Source organism: Bicyclus anynana, chromosome 18 (genome assembly GCF_947172395.1).
Source record: "Bicyclus anynana chromosome 18, ilBicAnyn1.1, whole genome shotgun sequence".
Taxonomy (NCBI): Eukaryota; Metazoa; Arthropoda; class Insecta; order Lepidoptera; family Nymphalidae; genus Bicyclus; species Bicyclus anynana.
Genome location: NC_069100.1, coordinates 10,601,433 through 10,620,171, shown reverse-complemented (window position 1 = coordinate 10,620,171; position 18,739 = coordinate 10,601,433). Strand labels below are relative to the sequence as shown.

The 18,739-nt window shown below is 35.3% G+C and overlaps 1 protein-coding gene across 1 annotated transcript in view; it reads left to right on the top strand.

Moving 5' to 3' along the window:
• The first annotated feature begins 3,394 nt into the window (after positions 1-3,394).
• The window catches only part of LOC112048460 (uncharacterized), a 55,761-nt gene continuing 40,416 nt past the window's right edge, over positions 3,395-18,739 (top strand). Inside the window, exons 1-2 of the mRNA XM_052886871.1 lie at positions 3,395-3,543; positions 7,869-7,955. Coding sequence (XP_052742831.1) covers positions 7,898-7,955 — 58 coding nt within the window. The 5' untranslated portion in view covers positions 3,395-3,543; positions 7,869-7,897. The remainder of the gene's footprint in view (positions 3,544-7,868; positions 7,956-18,739) is intronic.

The following is an 18,739-nucleotide window of genomic DNA, read 5'->3' as shown; positions in this document are numbered from 1 at the left end:
GTGATTGTAGTCAAGGGCCAACTTGTGTAGAATAAAAAAAAAACAAAAAAGTGTGTGTCAGCTCCGAAGCACGAATGGAATTTACTCTTTCAGATCGACTGTCTAAATAGGTGTATGTTGCTATGTACGTCTCAATACCTATGCCTGAAAAGTGAAACATGCGTCCGTCAATGTATAGTAATCCGAAAATTTGTTTTGCCTATTGAAAATTGTTATAACATCTTCTATCCTAACTTATTCATCATTAACAACCCATATTGGGTTCACTGTTGAGCACGAGTCTCCTCTCACAATGAGAAGGGTCAGGATAATGGTCTACCAACTGACAGACTTTGCACACGAAGAGAATTAAGTTTTCCTCACAGCTAGTGGGCTGGTCGGGCCTACTTGATATATTCAAATCAAGAGACGAAACAAAACAATTTAAAGTAAATACTTGACTTCATATAAAGTCGTAATTAAATTAACCATTGTAATTTATTTTTAATCGCTTTTTAATTTATTTTTTTACTTCTACAAGTATAATAAGTAAGACAAGTATAAATTTATTTTGGAGAACTTACTTGAAAAATAAAGTCGTGTAGAAACCGAAAGGGCTGTGGATTTTCATCCTCCTCCTTACAAGTTAGCCCGCTTCCATCATATATTGCATCATCACTTACCATCAGGTCAGATTGTAGTCAAGATTGAAACTTGTAAAGAATAAAAATAAAACTTGGCCGGTTAATTGAAAATTCATAACTGAGTTATGAATTTTCAATTCTGCAAATTGAATATTGATAATTATTATATGTGTGTCTAGTAATATTACTTGACATAGATTTTGAAAGAAGATGGTCATAAGATCAAATTTACTTATAAAGCTCTGACTAAAAACCTATAAATAGAATTTCTTAAAAACTCAAACCAAATTTTGGTGTCTGGATTCAATATAAAGTGTGTTAATCTCACTAAAACCCTAGTAAAATAAACTTTATTATGTTCCAATAGATATCATATTAGTATGTTAAAGTACGTAGTTACGACGTTTTACTTTTGTAGACCACGTGATTATTTTCATTAAAAAATGTGCTCTATTACAATATGGTAGAGTTTGTTTTGGATTGTTAAAGTTCTGTAGTTAGACTGTTGTTGTTTTGGAATATAGAGTCAACGCAGCCTTCGACGCTCTCTCGCAATGTTGCCTTTGGGAAATAAAGATGCATTCATATCGACGTTATAATTATTTTAAGCCTGCCTTACTTAAGTGTAGTGGGTATAAACTCTAGTAGGTATGCAGTATACACTCTTGTTAGAAAACATTTCTATATTTTGCTACAACAAAAAATGGCTAGACTTATTAAAAAATTATAAGTTTTAATATTAACTATCACAGGGAATCGAACCTGGAAAAGTATTTAGTTATTTTTATAATTATAAAAACACACACAGTGCTGACTACCAAGAAACCATAAATCAGTGTGCGTGTGGTAATAATTTTAATGTAAAAATTATTTGTTGTACATTAGACATCAACGCGCTCCTGTATCTTGGGTATATTATTTTTCACAAAAGTAGATCTTTATCCTGGTAAGAAATACAAGATGTTTTTTATCATAAATAAGAAATGAAAAAATATGTTGCATTAGTTAGTTTAGAGTATAGGTTAATAGATATATAAAAGGTTTATAGATATATAAAATAACTAATTGAGTGACTGACTTGATAATCACATATCCAGCATAGCGTTTTACGTAAAACAAAGAAAAAAACTGTGGAAGTTTAACCCCTGGTGATATTAAATTGGATAAAATATCTTTCAACACGGACTAAATTGAAACTAAGATACAAACCAATTTTTTTTAATATTTTAAAAAATACGTTTTATTAATTTTAGCTAAACCTGACTTGAATTTTAACCATCACTTTACAATAATGTAAAAAATACTTATTATAGGTGTAAATCAAACTTTAAGCGACTTCAATGGAGTTTTTTTTTTTAATTTAAATTATTACTTGAACTTGAAAAATTTTTAAAATTAAAAAACCGTTCAAGTGTGTACCACGGGTTTTAGATTCAAGATTTATTTAATTCTGGTTTTTAGTATTTTAGCTGTTAAAAAATCACGATTCATGAGATTCATGATGACATATGGATGGATGGAGGGACAGCGGAGTCTTAGTAACACTTACCCTTTGGGCATGTAACCCTAAAAACATACCACTAAGTAAATATTGAATGCTAGTGGAGACCTGCGACTTTGTCCGCCCTTAAACCTCCTTGATCCGGCCCTGTCGCAATCCGTTCTGAGCAGTATTCTACGAACTATAAACTACCTCCAAGCTAAATTTCACCTTTTTACGTCTAGTAATTTTTGAGATTTCGTGATGACCTTTCGCATTTATATATTAAGATTTAAAAAAATCATCATCATTATCAGCCAATGGATGTCCACTGCTGGACATACGCCTCTTGCATGGACCCCAACGTCTATCGACTCTTCGAAACGGATTTTCTGTCAAGTTAAAAACTTACTCAAAGCATAGTTCGCTCCATTACCCGCTGAGTGACTTTGAGCCTACTAATAAAGCCCATAGTTAGAGACCAAGTCTCGGATCCGTAGGTCATCTGGCAACACGCACTGTTCGAAGACTTTCGTCTTCAGGTACTGGGGAATTTTGGACCCTACCTTACTGGACTGTGTGTTCTAGGTATATACATATTCGTCTACAATTTCGAGCGCACAAAATAAAAAATAAATAAAATAAAAAAGCCTTTTATTTCTTGTTTTGCAAGTAGTATATACAACTAATAATACAATTTAAACAAATTATACTTATTTACTACAAAATATTTTTTATAAACAGATTTGTAAAAGTAAGACAAGAACCCCTCTAGGAGAGGGTGAAGGCCTCCTCCAGTTCAGACCATCTCTGCCGATCTTTGGCTAGTTTAACCCATGTATTGCCGGCGATTTTTGCGATGTCATCGGATCACCTACCAAGTGGTCGGCCAACTCGCCTGTAACCCGGGGGGCCTGACCACGATGTCAGTCCTGTTGTCCAACGATCGTCACTCATCCTTGCTACATGGCCTGCCCAACGCCATTTTTGTTTTAGAGAGTATTGGAGAGCATCTGTAACCTTGGTTTTTTGACGTATGGTAGAATGTGGTAACTTCTGAATTTCTTAATTTTCATAATACTTCTCTCCATACTTCTTTGGCAAGGTCTAATTTTGTTTTTTGTACGAACATTGTACTTCCATTTTTGGCTATGTTATTGATGGCAGCACACAAGTGTTTAAGACCTTTGTTTTAATTCTCATCGGCATGTTACTTTTTAGAATTTCCTTCGAGCGCATAGTCCTCAGAAATAACTGCGTGGTTTAAGAAAATACTACTTGATAAATAAATAAATGATAAATATTATATTTATGGCATGAACTAGCCTTAATATCAATCATGCATTCAACGCACACAGCGGCCAGTACACAGTGCGCGGGCGCAGCCGTCGCGCGTCCACTCGAGTCGGCCGCCATTTTGTTTGATCAGCTGTCAGTTTGGTAAGTATCCTTAATAATCTATCTTACCCGTAATCACGTCGGTAAATTGCCTAACGACATTGGTATTTTGTCTATGGTTTATTTTATTTGAAACTTTTTAGTGGTTATGTCATTGAAATGCAGTTTAGTGTTAATGTGTAACATTACACTAGTGTGATTGTGTGTAATTTATTGTGTACTATTTTTGGTTATACAGTCAGATTACGGCTTTTTTTGTGATTCAATCGTTTTGCTTAGTAGGTGTTTGAGTGTTTTGGAAGCTATAGAGTTGGTTTTATATTATGAGTTAGTTGGAATAGAAGGGTCAAGGAGGCATTCTTATAAAAAATCTTGTTTTTTATCATTAATATAATTTAAATCCCTTCTAATTGTAATAACATATCTATCTATTTATAAAACCAAGTAAAAAAACTAACCAAGTCTAAGTATGTTCGCGAGAAACTCGAAAACCTGCGAGGCTTGTAACATGAAAACTTGTTCACCAAAACACCGTTGCTTAGCAACCACAACTCACAGACAGATGATATGTTTCTTTTCTGCTTATGCTCCTCACACACACAAACTTGCCTGTCTGTATACTTCACGAGTACCACTACAATCAAATCCAAGTCATTTTACAAGAACAGAAAAACTATAGGTACACAAATAATCATTGAATCTCATGAATTTTAATACAGATATAATTTGGACCTTGGAAAAATGACAAAAAGATTACCATTTGTTGCAAATTTAAAATAATTTTTAAATAAAATAATGAAAATAATATGTGTTATGCTAGCCACTCACCATCCTATAAATTCACGTACCTGCAGCGCTGCAGGATATTTGATAAAACCATGGGCGTAGCTACCGCCGTATCAGCCGTATCAACGATACGGGGCCCCCAGACTACAGGTGCCCCTTACGTGTGAAAGCAAATAATAGTAAAATGTACATCCACAATCTCTTTTTTCTTTGGACAAGCATGCGCCCAAAAGTTGGAAACATCCTACATAGGATAAGCAAGCACTTTTGTTTCGTTTGTGAGAAATCTTTATCCTTCATTTGGGCCCCCAACTAATTTTCATACACGCACGCTACGCCACTGGATAAAACTGATCGTGTGTTGGTTGCGATCTGCATGACGTCATTCACATCGCGACCAACACAGGTTGCGCCGCAGGGCAGGCACGTGAACTTATTGGATGCTTATTGGATGCTTATGCATTGCCGGAAACTCTTTGATTCGATTCGAAGCTATGGCCAATTTTTAAATTGCCTTATCTGGTTTAATGGCTTCGGTAATGGGTAATTACCACCCTATTAGTAAAGACGTAGCCTCCCTGGAGTCTCGCAAAAACTAGTCATTAGTCACTGAATAGAGGTAAAATATTCTCTTCTAAGTTAACGCGCTGTGCTCTTAGATACGATAGCCGGAATTTAATAATATTTATTTTTTTATCTTCAAGGAACAAATTTTCTTAATAATAACACACTAAAGCCTTCGTTAAAATGCACTTAAATATCGTCTGAGATAAAATGCGTATCAATATTTTTTAGGAAAAACGTAGACATCTAATATAGTTCAAAATTTAAAATTCATTTATTTCAAGTTGTCTCAGTTTACAAGCACTTTTGAAACGTCAGTTGACCATATGTAAAGATTCAACCAACTCTTCGGAATGCAGGTTCTGCTGACCGGCCGAAAACCGGCAAGAAATTGCACTTTAAAAAAAAAACATACAGTATTATAATTTACAATTGATAACATAATTACAATTTCTTATAGTTTTACTTCCTGTTTGAAGGTGGAAGCTGATCCAATGCTCAGTTATTTATGTACCTATATCTTATAATCCTATATACCTACATAATACCATGCAAAGGTATTACACATACCCCCCTTTTTCAAGTCAATTAAAAAAGACCACCATGTCAAACCCATCCGTGCAAAGAAGAGGTTTACTTAGTTCAAATCAAACGGTATTTTTAAGTGTAAATTGCAATAAAAGAAATAAAAACACATGATGAGTAACTGCTACCGAGCATAGATTATAGATGCTCTATAGTATGCGCATTATCATCTGAGTCGTCCGGTCATAAAAGTCAAAAAAGATAGGAATGTGCAGCGCGCCTACCTGCGCACCCTAATTATCGATAAACGGCTACCTGCGCACGTGCTAATGATGAGTCAATAATGATTTGGACGATTCTGATTGGTCGGTTTCTAATGTAATTGCATTGCGTATTTTTTTTGCTATAAATGTGTTTACTGCAATTAAATAAATACATTCATGTGTTACTCGTTGCGCACTATGGATACTAATATATAATAAATTTGGCAGAAGACGAAGATTCTGATGATGAAGACTCAGATGAAGATTAATTTTATTTAGTTAATAATTATATAATATGAAATATGTATTATATTAAATCAAATATTGTTAATTTTTTTAATTTTGTGAACAAGATACGATAATAAACTTTACTTATCGATAATATGTCTTTCATTGTTACACCCTTCACTAGACGGCTCCATAAGACCCATAAGTGCAAGCGAGATAGATATAGAGAAATGATTTATGGCCCTAAGACTCAGTTGTTAATGCTATTAGTATAGATAATCTGTTATCTATGATGGATTGATATCTTTTTTCTCTGTGCCATAATATTACACTTCCTAGTTAGAACGGCAATTAGTTTAATTAATAATGGCTCGCCCGGGAATCGAACGGACACACTTCGCTGGTGGCCAGCCGACCATTCAGTATTATTGTGAGATTTAATTACTATTTTTAATTGTGGGATGGGATATCATCTTTCTTGAATGACAAGTTTTTTTCATGAAAACGGAGTTTATTCTTATAGGCAGTTACAGTTCGTGCGCTATAGCATGGTGCGGGTGTCGGTTCGTTTCACTCTTGAAAGTTTGTCGCGATACAAGATAATACTACGAACGCAACGGTCACCCGCACCATGCTACATCACACATAGTATAATGAATAATCTTGTACTAACTAAAAAAGCCGTTTTAGCATTGCTTTTGGTTCGAAGGGCGTGGATTTGAATCTGGTCCGGGGCATGCACTTTCAACTATTTAGTTATGCACATTTTAAGAAATTTACATTTTAAGAAACGGTGAAGGAAAAACATCGTGTAGAAACCTGCATACCTGAGAATTTTCTCAATTCGTGTACGAAGTCTGCCGCATTGGGCCAGCGTGGTGGACCATTCAGTATTGCTGTGAGATTTAATTACTATTTTTAATTTTAGGATGGGATATCATCTTGCTTAAATGACAAGTTTGTTCATTAATGAAAAAAGTTCTTAATGAAATAAGTACTAATAGGAGTTAATGAATGTCACGTAGTATTAAAAATCTACTAAAACCAAAAAGTCTAGTATATACTAGACTTTTTGGTTTTAGTAGATTTTATACACTACAAATTAAAAAAGCCGTGATAGCTCCGAAGCATGCACTTTTAACTATTTAGTTATCAACCCATATTCAGCTCACTGCTGAGCTCGAGTCTCCTCTCAGATTGAGAGGGATAAGGTCAATAGTCCACCACGCCGGCCCAATGCAGATTGACAGACTTCACACACGCAGAGAATTAAGATAATTCTCATCGTATGCAGGTTTCCTCACGAAGTTTTCCTTCAACTATTGAGACACGTGATATTTAATTTCTTAAATCTTATTTTAGTTATGTACATTTTAAGTAATAACACGTGCTTCAAACAGCGAAGGAAAAACATCGTGTAGAAACCTGCATACCTGAGAATTTTCTTAACTATCTACGTGTGTGAAGTCAGCTGCATTGGGCCAGCGTGGTGGACTATTAACCTAACCCCTCTCATTCTAAGAGGAGACTCGTTCTCAACAGTGAGCCCAATATGCGTCGCTAATGATGATGATGATGTAACTACGCGGGGCACCGCTACCCTCCTCCCGGCCCGCGCGTACCATCGGGAGTGTTACGAACGAATTTATCAAGCTATAGCGCGCGATCAACGTCGTTAGAACGTCTTCGGATCATGAGGTCCACGGTTCAAGCCTTGGTTCCGGCAAATTTACGAGTAATATTGAGCTTTTCTTCTGAGAAGCAGATCTGAGTTTGTTGTGGAGTCTTCTCGGACCAAGGCACGTTTGGAACCCTCGCAACTTTAATTTTAATTTCTATCACCATTTTCTAATAATAATAATACCTGACTTTTGGATACTGCTTGTAAAACTAGGCCTAATTGAAATAAATGAACTTGACTTTGTCTCCTAGACGGTTTCCTAGAGAGAAAATTCAAACATGGTATAAATATATTGTTTAAACATGTTTTTTTTGTTTCAGACCAGTGTGTGAAGTGAAAAAAAATCAAGATGGCGGTGCTGAAGTTAGTGTTGTGTTTAAGTTTCGTGCAAATGGCGTTTGCCAAAGGTATGTATTCAAACTCTAATTTGATTAAATTACAAGGCACAAAGTATAAAATAATCAAATATGTTTTTAAACTTCTGTATTACATATAGAATATTGACCGTAAGACCTTATTTCACATTTTAGTAAACGTTGTTTGTGAGTAGCAAAAGCAATAATTTATCCCCGTATTCCCACGAGAAGCGGGAAATATGTGGATGAAATCATGGATTTTTCTTTTTTTTTATTTTTAAAACTGCTTCGTCTTCGTTATAAATATTTAGCGTCCAGGGATAAATACCTATAGTTCAATCTAACTTATAATAACCTTGTCCACAACACATCACGAAACAAAATGCCAATAAGCATAACGGAGGCCCTGGGTTCGATCCCTGGCTGGGCTGATTGAGGTTATTTTTAATTGGTCCAGGACCAGCAAAGACGTACCGCTAAGCGATTTAGCGTTCCGTTACGATGTCGTATAGAAACCGAAATGGGGGTGTATTTTTATCCTCATTCTAACAGGTTAGCCCGCTTTCATCGTCACTTAGATCAGATGAGATTGTAGTCAAGGGCTAACTTATAAAGCATAAAAAAAAATATTTTTCGAACAAATTCTGTCACAAAAGGCTCTACTGCCAATAATTGCATCGAGCTTTAATAAAAGAGTCCAGTCTGAAGTTCCATTATACGCTATTATGAATCGCACTCGTAAATACATCGTAAAATGCAACCAAATAGCATACCATTATGCTATGAAATAAAATGATTGAATTTCACGCAGTTTACGCAGTTACGGGTGGATAAGGTATTGTACACACGAGGCGCAAAATGATTTTGCAGTAGCATTTGACGACCTCTATTGGATGTCAATTTAAGATTTTACATTTTATAAATTGGCTCAGGTCTAGTCTGGTCTCAGACCAATGACCTTCTATAGATCCTGCCACGCAAGAGGTAACCGCCCTGTGAAAAATATATGATCATGATCAAACATTTTTATACAAACTGCATTTATAGAATCGTTGTTTCATTGTACTAAAAGTACACATGTGTGTAGTGCGAATTAAAATTTGTAATTGTGTGTATTGTCTGGCAAGTTCGTTGATGACACCCCCATGATATGCGGGCGACTGGAGGAAAGACTGCGTGGGTGTGAAATCTTAAGTGAGGTGCATCAGTCGTGGGTTTTTCATTTATCGCTACACGCCACCCGCTTCCATCTTAGACTGCATCATCACTTACCATCATGTGAGATTGTATCTGACCCAACGGTCTTGTCGGGTTAGCAAGTCACAAATAAAAATGTACGATTATAAATGAATCTTTAAAATTGTTAACAAAGTCCCATTCATTCAATAAAATATACAAATTCATTTCTGAGTACCTCAGCCAGTCAATACGAACTCTTTGTATTGTAACCTCTATGGTTAAGCTCTATGGTATTACGTGTATCCTAATATTTCATCAGTTTGTTGACCCGTCGCCTACAGCTGAGCTCAACACAATTAAGTGCTATAATTTTTTGTGAACGATCCAAACTAACTGTACATGACACATACTCGTATGGGTACGGGTCATTGGCGTTTTGGGATTAAGCTTATCGAAAATATTCCTAGACAAACAATCAATAAAAAGTGCATTTATTATTATTTCTTACCCAAATTATAAATAATAATCGATCAATCTATATATACTATTACCAGTGGCTATGACCTCTGCCTTCCTTACGGGGGGTGTGGGTTTGAATCCGGTCCGGGGCATGCAACTCCAACTTTTCAGTTGTTTGTTAAGAATTTAAATATGACGTGTCTCAAACGGTGAAGGAAAACATCGTGAGGTAACCTGCATACCAGAGAATTTTCTTAATTCTATGCGTGTGTGCAGTCTGCTAATCCGCATTGGGCCAGCGCGGTGGATTATTGGCCTAACCTCTCTCATTCAGAGAGGTGACTCGAGCTCAGCAGTGAGCCGAATATGGGTTGATAATGATGTTGGAATCGATATAATCTATAGGTATTAGAGGTAATACCTCTAATACCGTTAGTGTGTTTGCACGTTTGTAAGTTGTTTTTTTTTTTTATTTTGATTCTTTACAAGTTAGCCCTTGACTACAATCTCACCTGATGATAAGTGATGATGCAGTCTAAGATGGAAGCGAGCTAACTTGTTAGGAAGAGGATGAAAATCCATACCCCTTTTCGGTTTCTACATGACATCGTACCACCCTACCGACAAAGACGTACCGTCAAGCGATTTAGCGTTCCGGTACGACGTCGTGTAGAAACCGAAAGGGGTATGGGTAGGGGTATTTTCATCCTCCCCACAAGTTAGCCCACTTCCATCTTAGATTGCATCATCACTTACCGTCAGGTGAGATTGTAGTCAAGGGCTAACTTGTGAGAATAAAAAAAATAGTAAGATAATGAAGTTTTCTTAAAATCGATCACATAGCTTATAAAGTACAAATTCTAAAACAAAAATAGCATAGATACATAGATATTCGTATATTTTAGCAAACGATTTTTATTTATATATAGATTCCTACTTACCTTCTTTTCACAGGAAAAACCAGAGAAAACATGTTATTGCAAATGAGTATTAGGATCGATGCGTGGGACCGAAGGTTAATGTAGGATGGCAGCCTGATACCTTTTTAAAACTAAAAACCATTCAATAAACAACCTTATTACTTTCACACAAAGTTCAAAATAGCTACATCTAATAAATCGTGGTCCTCGTGACCTTTTAAAAAGTTTAATGTGTTTGAAAATGTTCCTTATTACCTTATGATAAGGTGCTCATTGACTGTTTAATAAACCTGTTTCATTGTTATGACAGCTCAATTCCTTTTGATAGCTAACAACCGTTCGAAAATCAACCTTATTACTTTAGATTGAAGATTCGTACCGACGGTACTTAATAACGTTGTTTTGTAAATAAGGTTTATTGTAATTTGAACTTTAATGTATGTATGTAGAGTTTAAATTGCGCTGAAAGTGATTCACTTTTTAATGTTCGCCATTTTGGGATATAAGGCCGTGTACACGCGTGGGATGGGACATGATTCACGTAATATCTTAGCAAGATGTTAATTAATATGTCAGGATATATTATTTGTGTATTTATATCAATATAAAATCTGTGACATGGTTGTCTGTGTATATTCTATATGTGTATGTGATATCTGTCTGACAAGCCAGAGAGAAAACTTTCTTTGGATGTAGAATTAACAAATAAATAAACTGTCATAATCCAGTGGATAAGCCTCCGATTCCGAAGGGCGTGAGTTCGAATCCGGTCCGGGACATGTACCTTTTCAGTTTTAAATGCGCATTTTAAGAAATTAAATAAGATATGTTTCAAACAGTGAAGGAAAAACGTCATGAGGAAACCTGAGAATTTTCATAATTCTCCGCGTGTGTGAAGTCTGCCAATCCGCATTGGGCCAGCGTGATGGACTTAGTCTAACACCTTTCTAAATTAGTGACTCCCAGAAGGTGATGGAACGGTAGCTGGATTTCAATATGGCATGTATGTATACAAATAATAATATTATAAATCTGAAGATTTTGTTTGATTGAACGCGCTAATCTCAAGAACTACTGGTCCGATTTGAAAAATTCTTTCAGTGTTAGATAGTCCATTTATCGAGGAAGGCTATAGGCTATATATTATCCCCATATTTCTACGGGAACGGAAACCATGCGGGTGAAACCGCGCGGCGTCAGCTAGTTATAAATATTTGTATTCCGGGCTTACAAAACCTTATTCGCCAACTATTAAACCTACAACCAATAACGTAGGAGTATTTTTATCATGGTATTGTCATTGTTAATTAGGGTACGATGGGACTGACATGCTATTTATAATAAAAGTCCCTTAAAACTTATAGATTAAAAAAAAAAAATAACGTAGGAGTAGCATCAGTATCACATATTATTGTAATAGGATGAAATAAATGGATTCGATTTATATATCCGAAACACGTTCCACGGATACTCGGTTAAAATTGATTACATTAGCATAGACAATATTGAATGTGGAATGTATTTTTTTTTTGTTTGTGTGTGAAAAAGACATTATTGCAACGTGTAACATTACCCACGCTTGAATAGATTAAAGAACAGTGCTTGAATAAAGAAATAAACTTCTTTTTTTTTATTTTTCTACAGTAGTAGGTACGTTTGAGCCGTTATTGCCTCTACGTGTGTGAGGTTTGTCAATCCGCATTGTTCCAGCGTGGTGGACTATTGACCTAATCCCTCTCATTCTGAGGAGACTCGAGGGAGAGTTTTTTTAACTAGTCACTGTAGGTATAAAATTCCTTAAAGGGGAAGTGATATAAAGCTTAAACCCACCTACTGCACTCATATGGGTTGATGATTTAAGTTCGTATCTGTAACGATGACTCTTGATCATACACAGAAGGTTCCATTTACCTGTACCTACCCACCACAAAGCATATTAGAGAAATATTGCCATTGCAAAAATAAGCCCACCCCGAGGTCACCCGCGTAGTTACAGTTTTCGTGAAAATACGGGGATAAAATATAGCCTATAATACTCAGTAACGTGGCTTTTTAATGGTCAAAGAATTTTCAAAAAAATAGTAGATACAGAGATTAACCCCTACAATATCACAACCTTTCTATTATTAAATATTAAAAATTGAATATATACAATATTCAATTTTTAATATTTAATAATCTCTTTCACCAGAAAAAAAATATCTCGTAAACAGCAACGGTAACCAAACAGATGTAAGATGGCGGTAAAAAGGACAAAAATGACACACGTTTAAAAATAGAACGCTCCGTTCCCGCCGGTTCTTTTTTTTTTAAATAAAGCCAACGCGACATTAATATTTCTCGAAGCTGCCAGTGGGTGCTTTTTTTAAAAAAGACGGCTTATAAAACAAGGCTTTCGCTTTTATAAAAATAATGAAGGGCCGGTTTACAGTACATTGTAGATGGGCATAGTTGTAATTTAATATTAGATACTGTGGGGAGTGGTTAAAAATATAGTTATGGCCTGTGTTAGTTTATAAATGAGGCTATACATGGCTCACATAAAATATTATCAAAATATAATGCATTTACAGCCCCAGTCAAGCTTCGCTTTGACTTATGTGCAGTTCTTCCCTACCTAGGGGTAGGGAAGAACTGCACATAAGAGGTAGAGTGGGGTAGAGGTAGAGTGGGGTAGGCCCCACTCTACGTCTACCCTACCTCATCTATGACAGCCTCCGTGGCGCAGTGGTGTGCGCGGTGGATTTACAAGACGGAGATCCTTGGTTCGATCCCCAGCTGGGCCGATTGAGGTTTTCTTAATTGGTCCAGGTCTGGCTGGTAGGAGGCTTTGGCCGTGGCTAGTCACCACCATGCTGACAAAGACGTACCGCCAAGCGATTTAGCTTTCCGGTATGTTGTCGTTTAGAAACCGAAAGGAGTGTGAATTTTCATCTTCCTCCTAACAAGTTAGCCAGCTTCCATCTTAGATTGCATCATCACTAACCATCAGGTGAGATTGTAATCAAGGGCTAACTTGTCTAAAAAAAACCTACCCTACCTCCCCACCTTTTATACATATACCGCAAACACCCGGTGATTTCACTAGCTTAGTTTCCGTTTCCGTAGAAATACGTAGATACAATGTAGCCTATATCACCCGGGGATAGTGTAGCTTCCTAACAGTGAAAGAATTTATCAAAACGATTTTATATTTTCGAAGCCTATTTAATGCAAATAACCATTAAAACTTTTCCTCTTTATAATATTAGTATAGACTAGCTGACGCCGCGCGGTTAGTTCCTGAAATTAGCGCGATCAACCAAACAAACAAACTCTTCAGTTTTATAACATTAGTATATATTTAACATCTGGCACTGGTCGTAAATGGATATCACATTATTACCCTGTCCGCCAACCCACATTGAAGCAGCATGTTGGGTCTAAGCTCCATATCCCCTCTCTTATAAGGAGGGAGGTCTGGTCTGTAGTAGGCCTTTAAAATATGCTGGTAATGATGAATGCAACTAGTTATCGCTCGTAGCTTCACAGTCGTATAAACAGTTACTTTTTCTTCCCTTGGGAGCAATGTGTTTTCATCATCATCGGCAATAACAATCCATATTCGGCTCAATGTTAAGCACGAGTCTCCTGTCAGTATGAGAGGGGTTAGGCTTTAGTCCACCACGCTGGCCAAATGCGGATTGGCACATACCTAGAAAATTAAGAAAATTCACATAACTGAAAAGTTGAAGATACCTGCCCCTGACCGGGTTCGAACCTACGCCCTCCGAATCGAAGGCAGAGGTCATATCCACTGGGCTATCACGTCTCTATCAATATGTTTAACTTGGAAAGTTTTCTTGAAAATGCTGAGTACCTAGTTAATTCATGAAAGCGTAACAAACATATATACAGATAGTAAAAGACAACAAAACAATTCAAAGACGAACAAAGAAATAAAATAATTCCTTAATAATTTCCTCTGTCAGATCATAATTCCTTTTGCTTTTCATGACTGCTACGTATAATAATGTACCTAAGTAATTATTATAAGGAAAAACGTAGTAAATTTTATAATTTATTATTATGAGCGAACAAGTCCATTTTATTTACATTTTGTGAGGGAGTACGGACTTATATTTAATTAGACGCCGCTTGTTTATTCAATTGTAGGGTATGTAGGTAAGGAGAACCATTCATGTTGATACTCAGACCAATTGTAGAAGGACCTGTATCGCATTCATAGCCACGAACAAAATTGTCTGTCATTTTTTGAGGAAAACGAGCTTAGATTTTGTATATATCTTATACTAAACTAGAAGTTTTCGCCCGTTTTTTACACAATTTAATTACACAAAAAGGTATTTTTACGGAGCTCTTTAACCGACGAACAAGATTACAACTATTTAACATCGATTCTATAGAGACAGTTTTTATAATCGCATTAGATCGTGATCATATACTTTGACAGAAAAGTAACGTCTAGCGAGGCAGGTCCTATACAATAATTGGTCTGAGTGTTGATAAAAATCTAAACTGTAGTTAAAATTCTGGAAGGCGTTAGTACTTATCACATTCACGCCATTAAATTATTTACATATTTTTAATGATGATATGATGATAATGATTCAATTATAATTATGTGTAATGATGATGATATTTTCATTTTATTTATGACTGACTAGCTGACGCCGTGTGGTTTCACCCACGTGGTTCCCGGTCCCGTAGGTATACGGGGATAAATAATAATATAGCCTATAGCCTTCCTCAATAAATGGGCTATCTAACATGAAAGAATTTTTCAAATCGGACCAGTAGTTCCTGAGATTAGAGCGTTCAAACAAACAAACAAACTCTTTAGCTTTTTAATATTAGTATAGATGAGCCTTTGGTTTTTTTAGCGGAAAATGTTAATAATACAGGTACGTCTTTTCCTGTAGGGTTGTAGTCACAGGTGAAGTCTACCACGAGACCAAACCTGAGCCAATTTGCTGAGCTGGAATCGAACCAGGAACTGCGCTAGAGATATGGTCAAAGACTCTACTTACAGTTAGGCAGACGTGTGGACGCTGCCTTAAAGCTTTGAGCACTTGTAAATGTGCCTTAAGCACCATAAACTAATATAAATGAAGAACCTGTTAGACGGGGCGTGTTTTAATAGGCGTCTTTTTGCGGGGCGGTTAAAAAGTGGCTCAGGAGGTAACTGTTACATAGGGATGTCAAGCATGTCCAGACCGGACTTATCGATAAATATTTAAGGTACAAAATCGAAATATTTTATGGGACATGCAATGCAAATGTGAGTTTGTTTCATTCTTTTAACCTAAAATGTAAATCGATACAGAATATCACTCTAAAGAAAAGGAAATACCGTTTCACCAAAAAAAAGTGATGTTCGGCATTATAAATTGACTGATAAAATCTAAATTAACGCTAGCTCAGCTAATTACAATTAATGACTTTAATAATAAAGACTGATTTTTCGGAATATGTAATTGTATATGCTATCTTTATAATACTCGAAAAATATACACGCATTGATTAAGGTAATAAAAAATAACATAATTAAATATACCCATACAATTTCAATAAAATAATTATTAAATATAAATATAAAAAAATTGTTAATTATTATTATCATTCAAAATATTTGTCAATGATGATAAAATATTGATATTGTAGGTACTCTTTTATATATAATATTTATTTTATTGAAATTGTATGGGTATATTTAATTAACAACGTAATTTTATTTGATTAAAATCTAACACCATTAACATTCACGTACAATCACACGTTACAAAATAAAAAAAAAACAATTAATTGATATTATTATTTTTATCAATAGTTTTTAAACAATTAAAGGACTTTTGTTATGTTACTAAAATGACATTGAAATCGCTATGTCGATACTTTGAGATTTCGATAAACAAAAAGGCCCCAACACTAGTGCCATAACACCACCATAACTCTACAAAGTAATGGCTCAGCGCTCGTTATCTATGTACGGGCGATAATTTATAAAAATATACCCTCTTTAATTAGTTTTCACGGAGCATGTTTTTAATACTTGTCTAGCTCCACTTCACGACTTCACCTACGTAATTGGTTTCGCCGGCGAATCTATTTATGAGTAGCGAGCTCTCTTTACTTGAGTTTAGAAATAACTACTCGATGCTAGGTATCATAATAAACCTTTTTAGAAGGAATTTCTTGATATAAATCTTTTAATGTTAATATACCCGATACCCGAAATTGTATTGTAGCTTTGTATAGTATGTATATTCTGTAATCTTCGTGGCCTTAGTTTTAAAATTATGTAATCTAATAATTATGTACCTACTGCTACGCTGTTCATTAAAAATAAATCTATAAAATATATCTTTTTTAGTTTGTCTAAAATCGAAAAATGTCTACTATCAAATATAGTTTTTGTATTGAAAGTGGTCGAAACACTTGTTTCCATGTAATTGATATTGGTTTTTTCGTCTTGGATATAGGAATTAAATAAATAAATAAATTTAATAATGTATTTAATTCCTATGCTTAAATTGTACTCAATATTATGTAGATGTTTAACTTATACGAGATTCGTTTATCCTTGAAAAAATTCTACAAACGTACTAATGGATTCTTAGGGGATTTCCACATGTACGAGTAGATAGAGATGAAACCTACCTATGAAATCGACCTTAGCAGTAGAAATTTTCATTGGAGTCAGATAAAGAAAAAAACGTTGTATGAAAGAAAAGAAAAAGCAATACCTATAAAGAGAACGCTCACTACCTATAGATACTTATAATAAATCTGTAGAGAGGTCAATTCTGTACATGAAATATATTTCCAAAATAACTATCAGGTGGTGATAAGTGATCGATACTGATGCCAAAAATGCAATCAGTAAAATTTTGTCTGTCTGTCTGTATGTTCCTAATAGAAACAAAAACTACTCGACGGATTTTAACGAAACTTGTTACAATTATTCTTCATACTCCTGGGCAGGTTATAATATACTTTTCATCACGCTACGGTCAATAGGAGCATGTGAAAGGAAATGTTGGGAAAATATGAGAAGTTATTCCATTTTTACAACGATACTACTGTAAGGGCTGAATTAAAAAAGTCCAAGGGCGGACGAAGTCGCGGGCGTCCGCTAGTCTTATATAAAATTATATTTATTTCAAATTAACTCAGTTTGCAAACACTTTTGAAACGCCAAATCTGTTTGTAGTGATGGTATGATCCTCGAATAAAACTTAAGATAGACGATACCCGCGATAATATGATGTAGCATTCGCAATCGTTTTTTAAATTTAAAAATTAATTATTCATTTCTTTATTATTTTTTAATTATTTACTGACTTCACAAAATACCAAAGCTTAATATAGTAAATGTTTTACAATTAACAGACGTATGTGTTTATATGATGATCTGAAATGGTGGGCTTATTTCGTTGCACCTGCATTTCTCTTCGGCTTCAAATATTACAATTAAATTATTTTAAGAAAATGTAAATTAAACACCTTAAAATGTAGACCTTTAAATCTTAATTTCATTAAAAAAAAATTTTACAACCGACTTAAAAAAAAGGAGGAGGTTTTACATTCGACGAGTATGTTTTTTATGTTTGTTACCTCATAATTTCGTCATTTATAAACCAATTTTGATTATTTTTGTGTTGTTTGAAAGAGTATACTTTCAGATTAGTCTCATTTGAATTTCATGAAAATCGGTTTAGTAATTTTGTGTTAAAATAAAAATAACTGAAATACGTCTTAGACTCACTTAGACGGTAGTGTAACACTACCGGATCGATGGTTCACAAGTGTGACACGTGAAGTGTCTCAACCGGGAACAGAATCGGCACACGTCCGGGAAAACTGTACGAGATCTAGTTTATAGCGGTTATGCTATGTGGTATAGGATATGAGCCGGTCTAGCGCTTACGCAGTTAGCACATTACCTTTATGCGAGTGGCCCAGTCGCTTGTTAGCCCCTTTACCTACTGCCAGTACCCGTTCAATGAAACTACAAGTATGCGGGGTATAGACCTTCAGTTTTAATCTAATCGAACAGTTAAACTGATCGTGTGTAGGCAAATCTGAAAACTGCACAGAGTACAGTTGAACTGAATATTTATTTATTTATCATACACTAGCTGACACCGCGCGGTTTCACCCGCGTGGTTCCCGTTCCCCTAAGAATACGGGGATAATATATAGTTTATAACCTTCCTCGATAAATGGGCAATCTAACACTGAAATAATTTTTCAAATCGGACCAGTAGTTCCTGA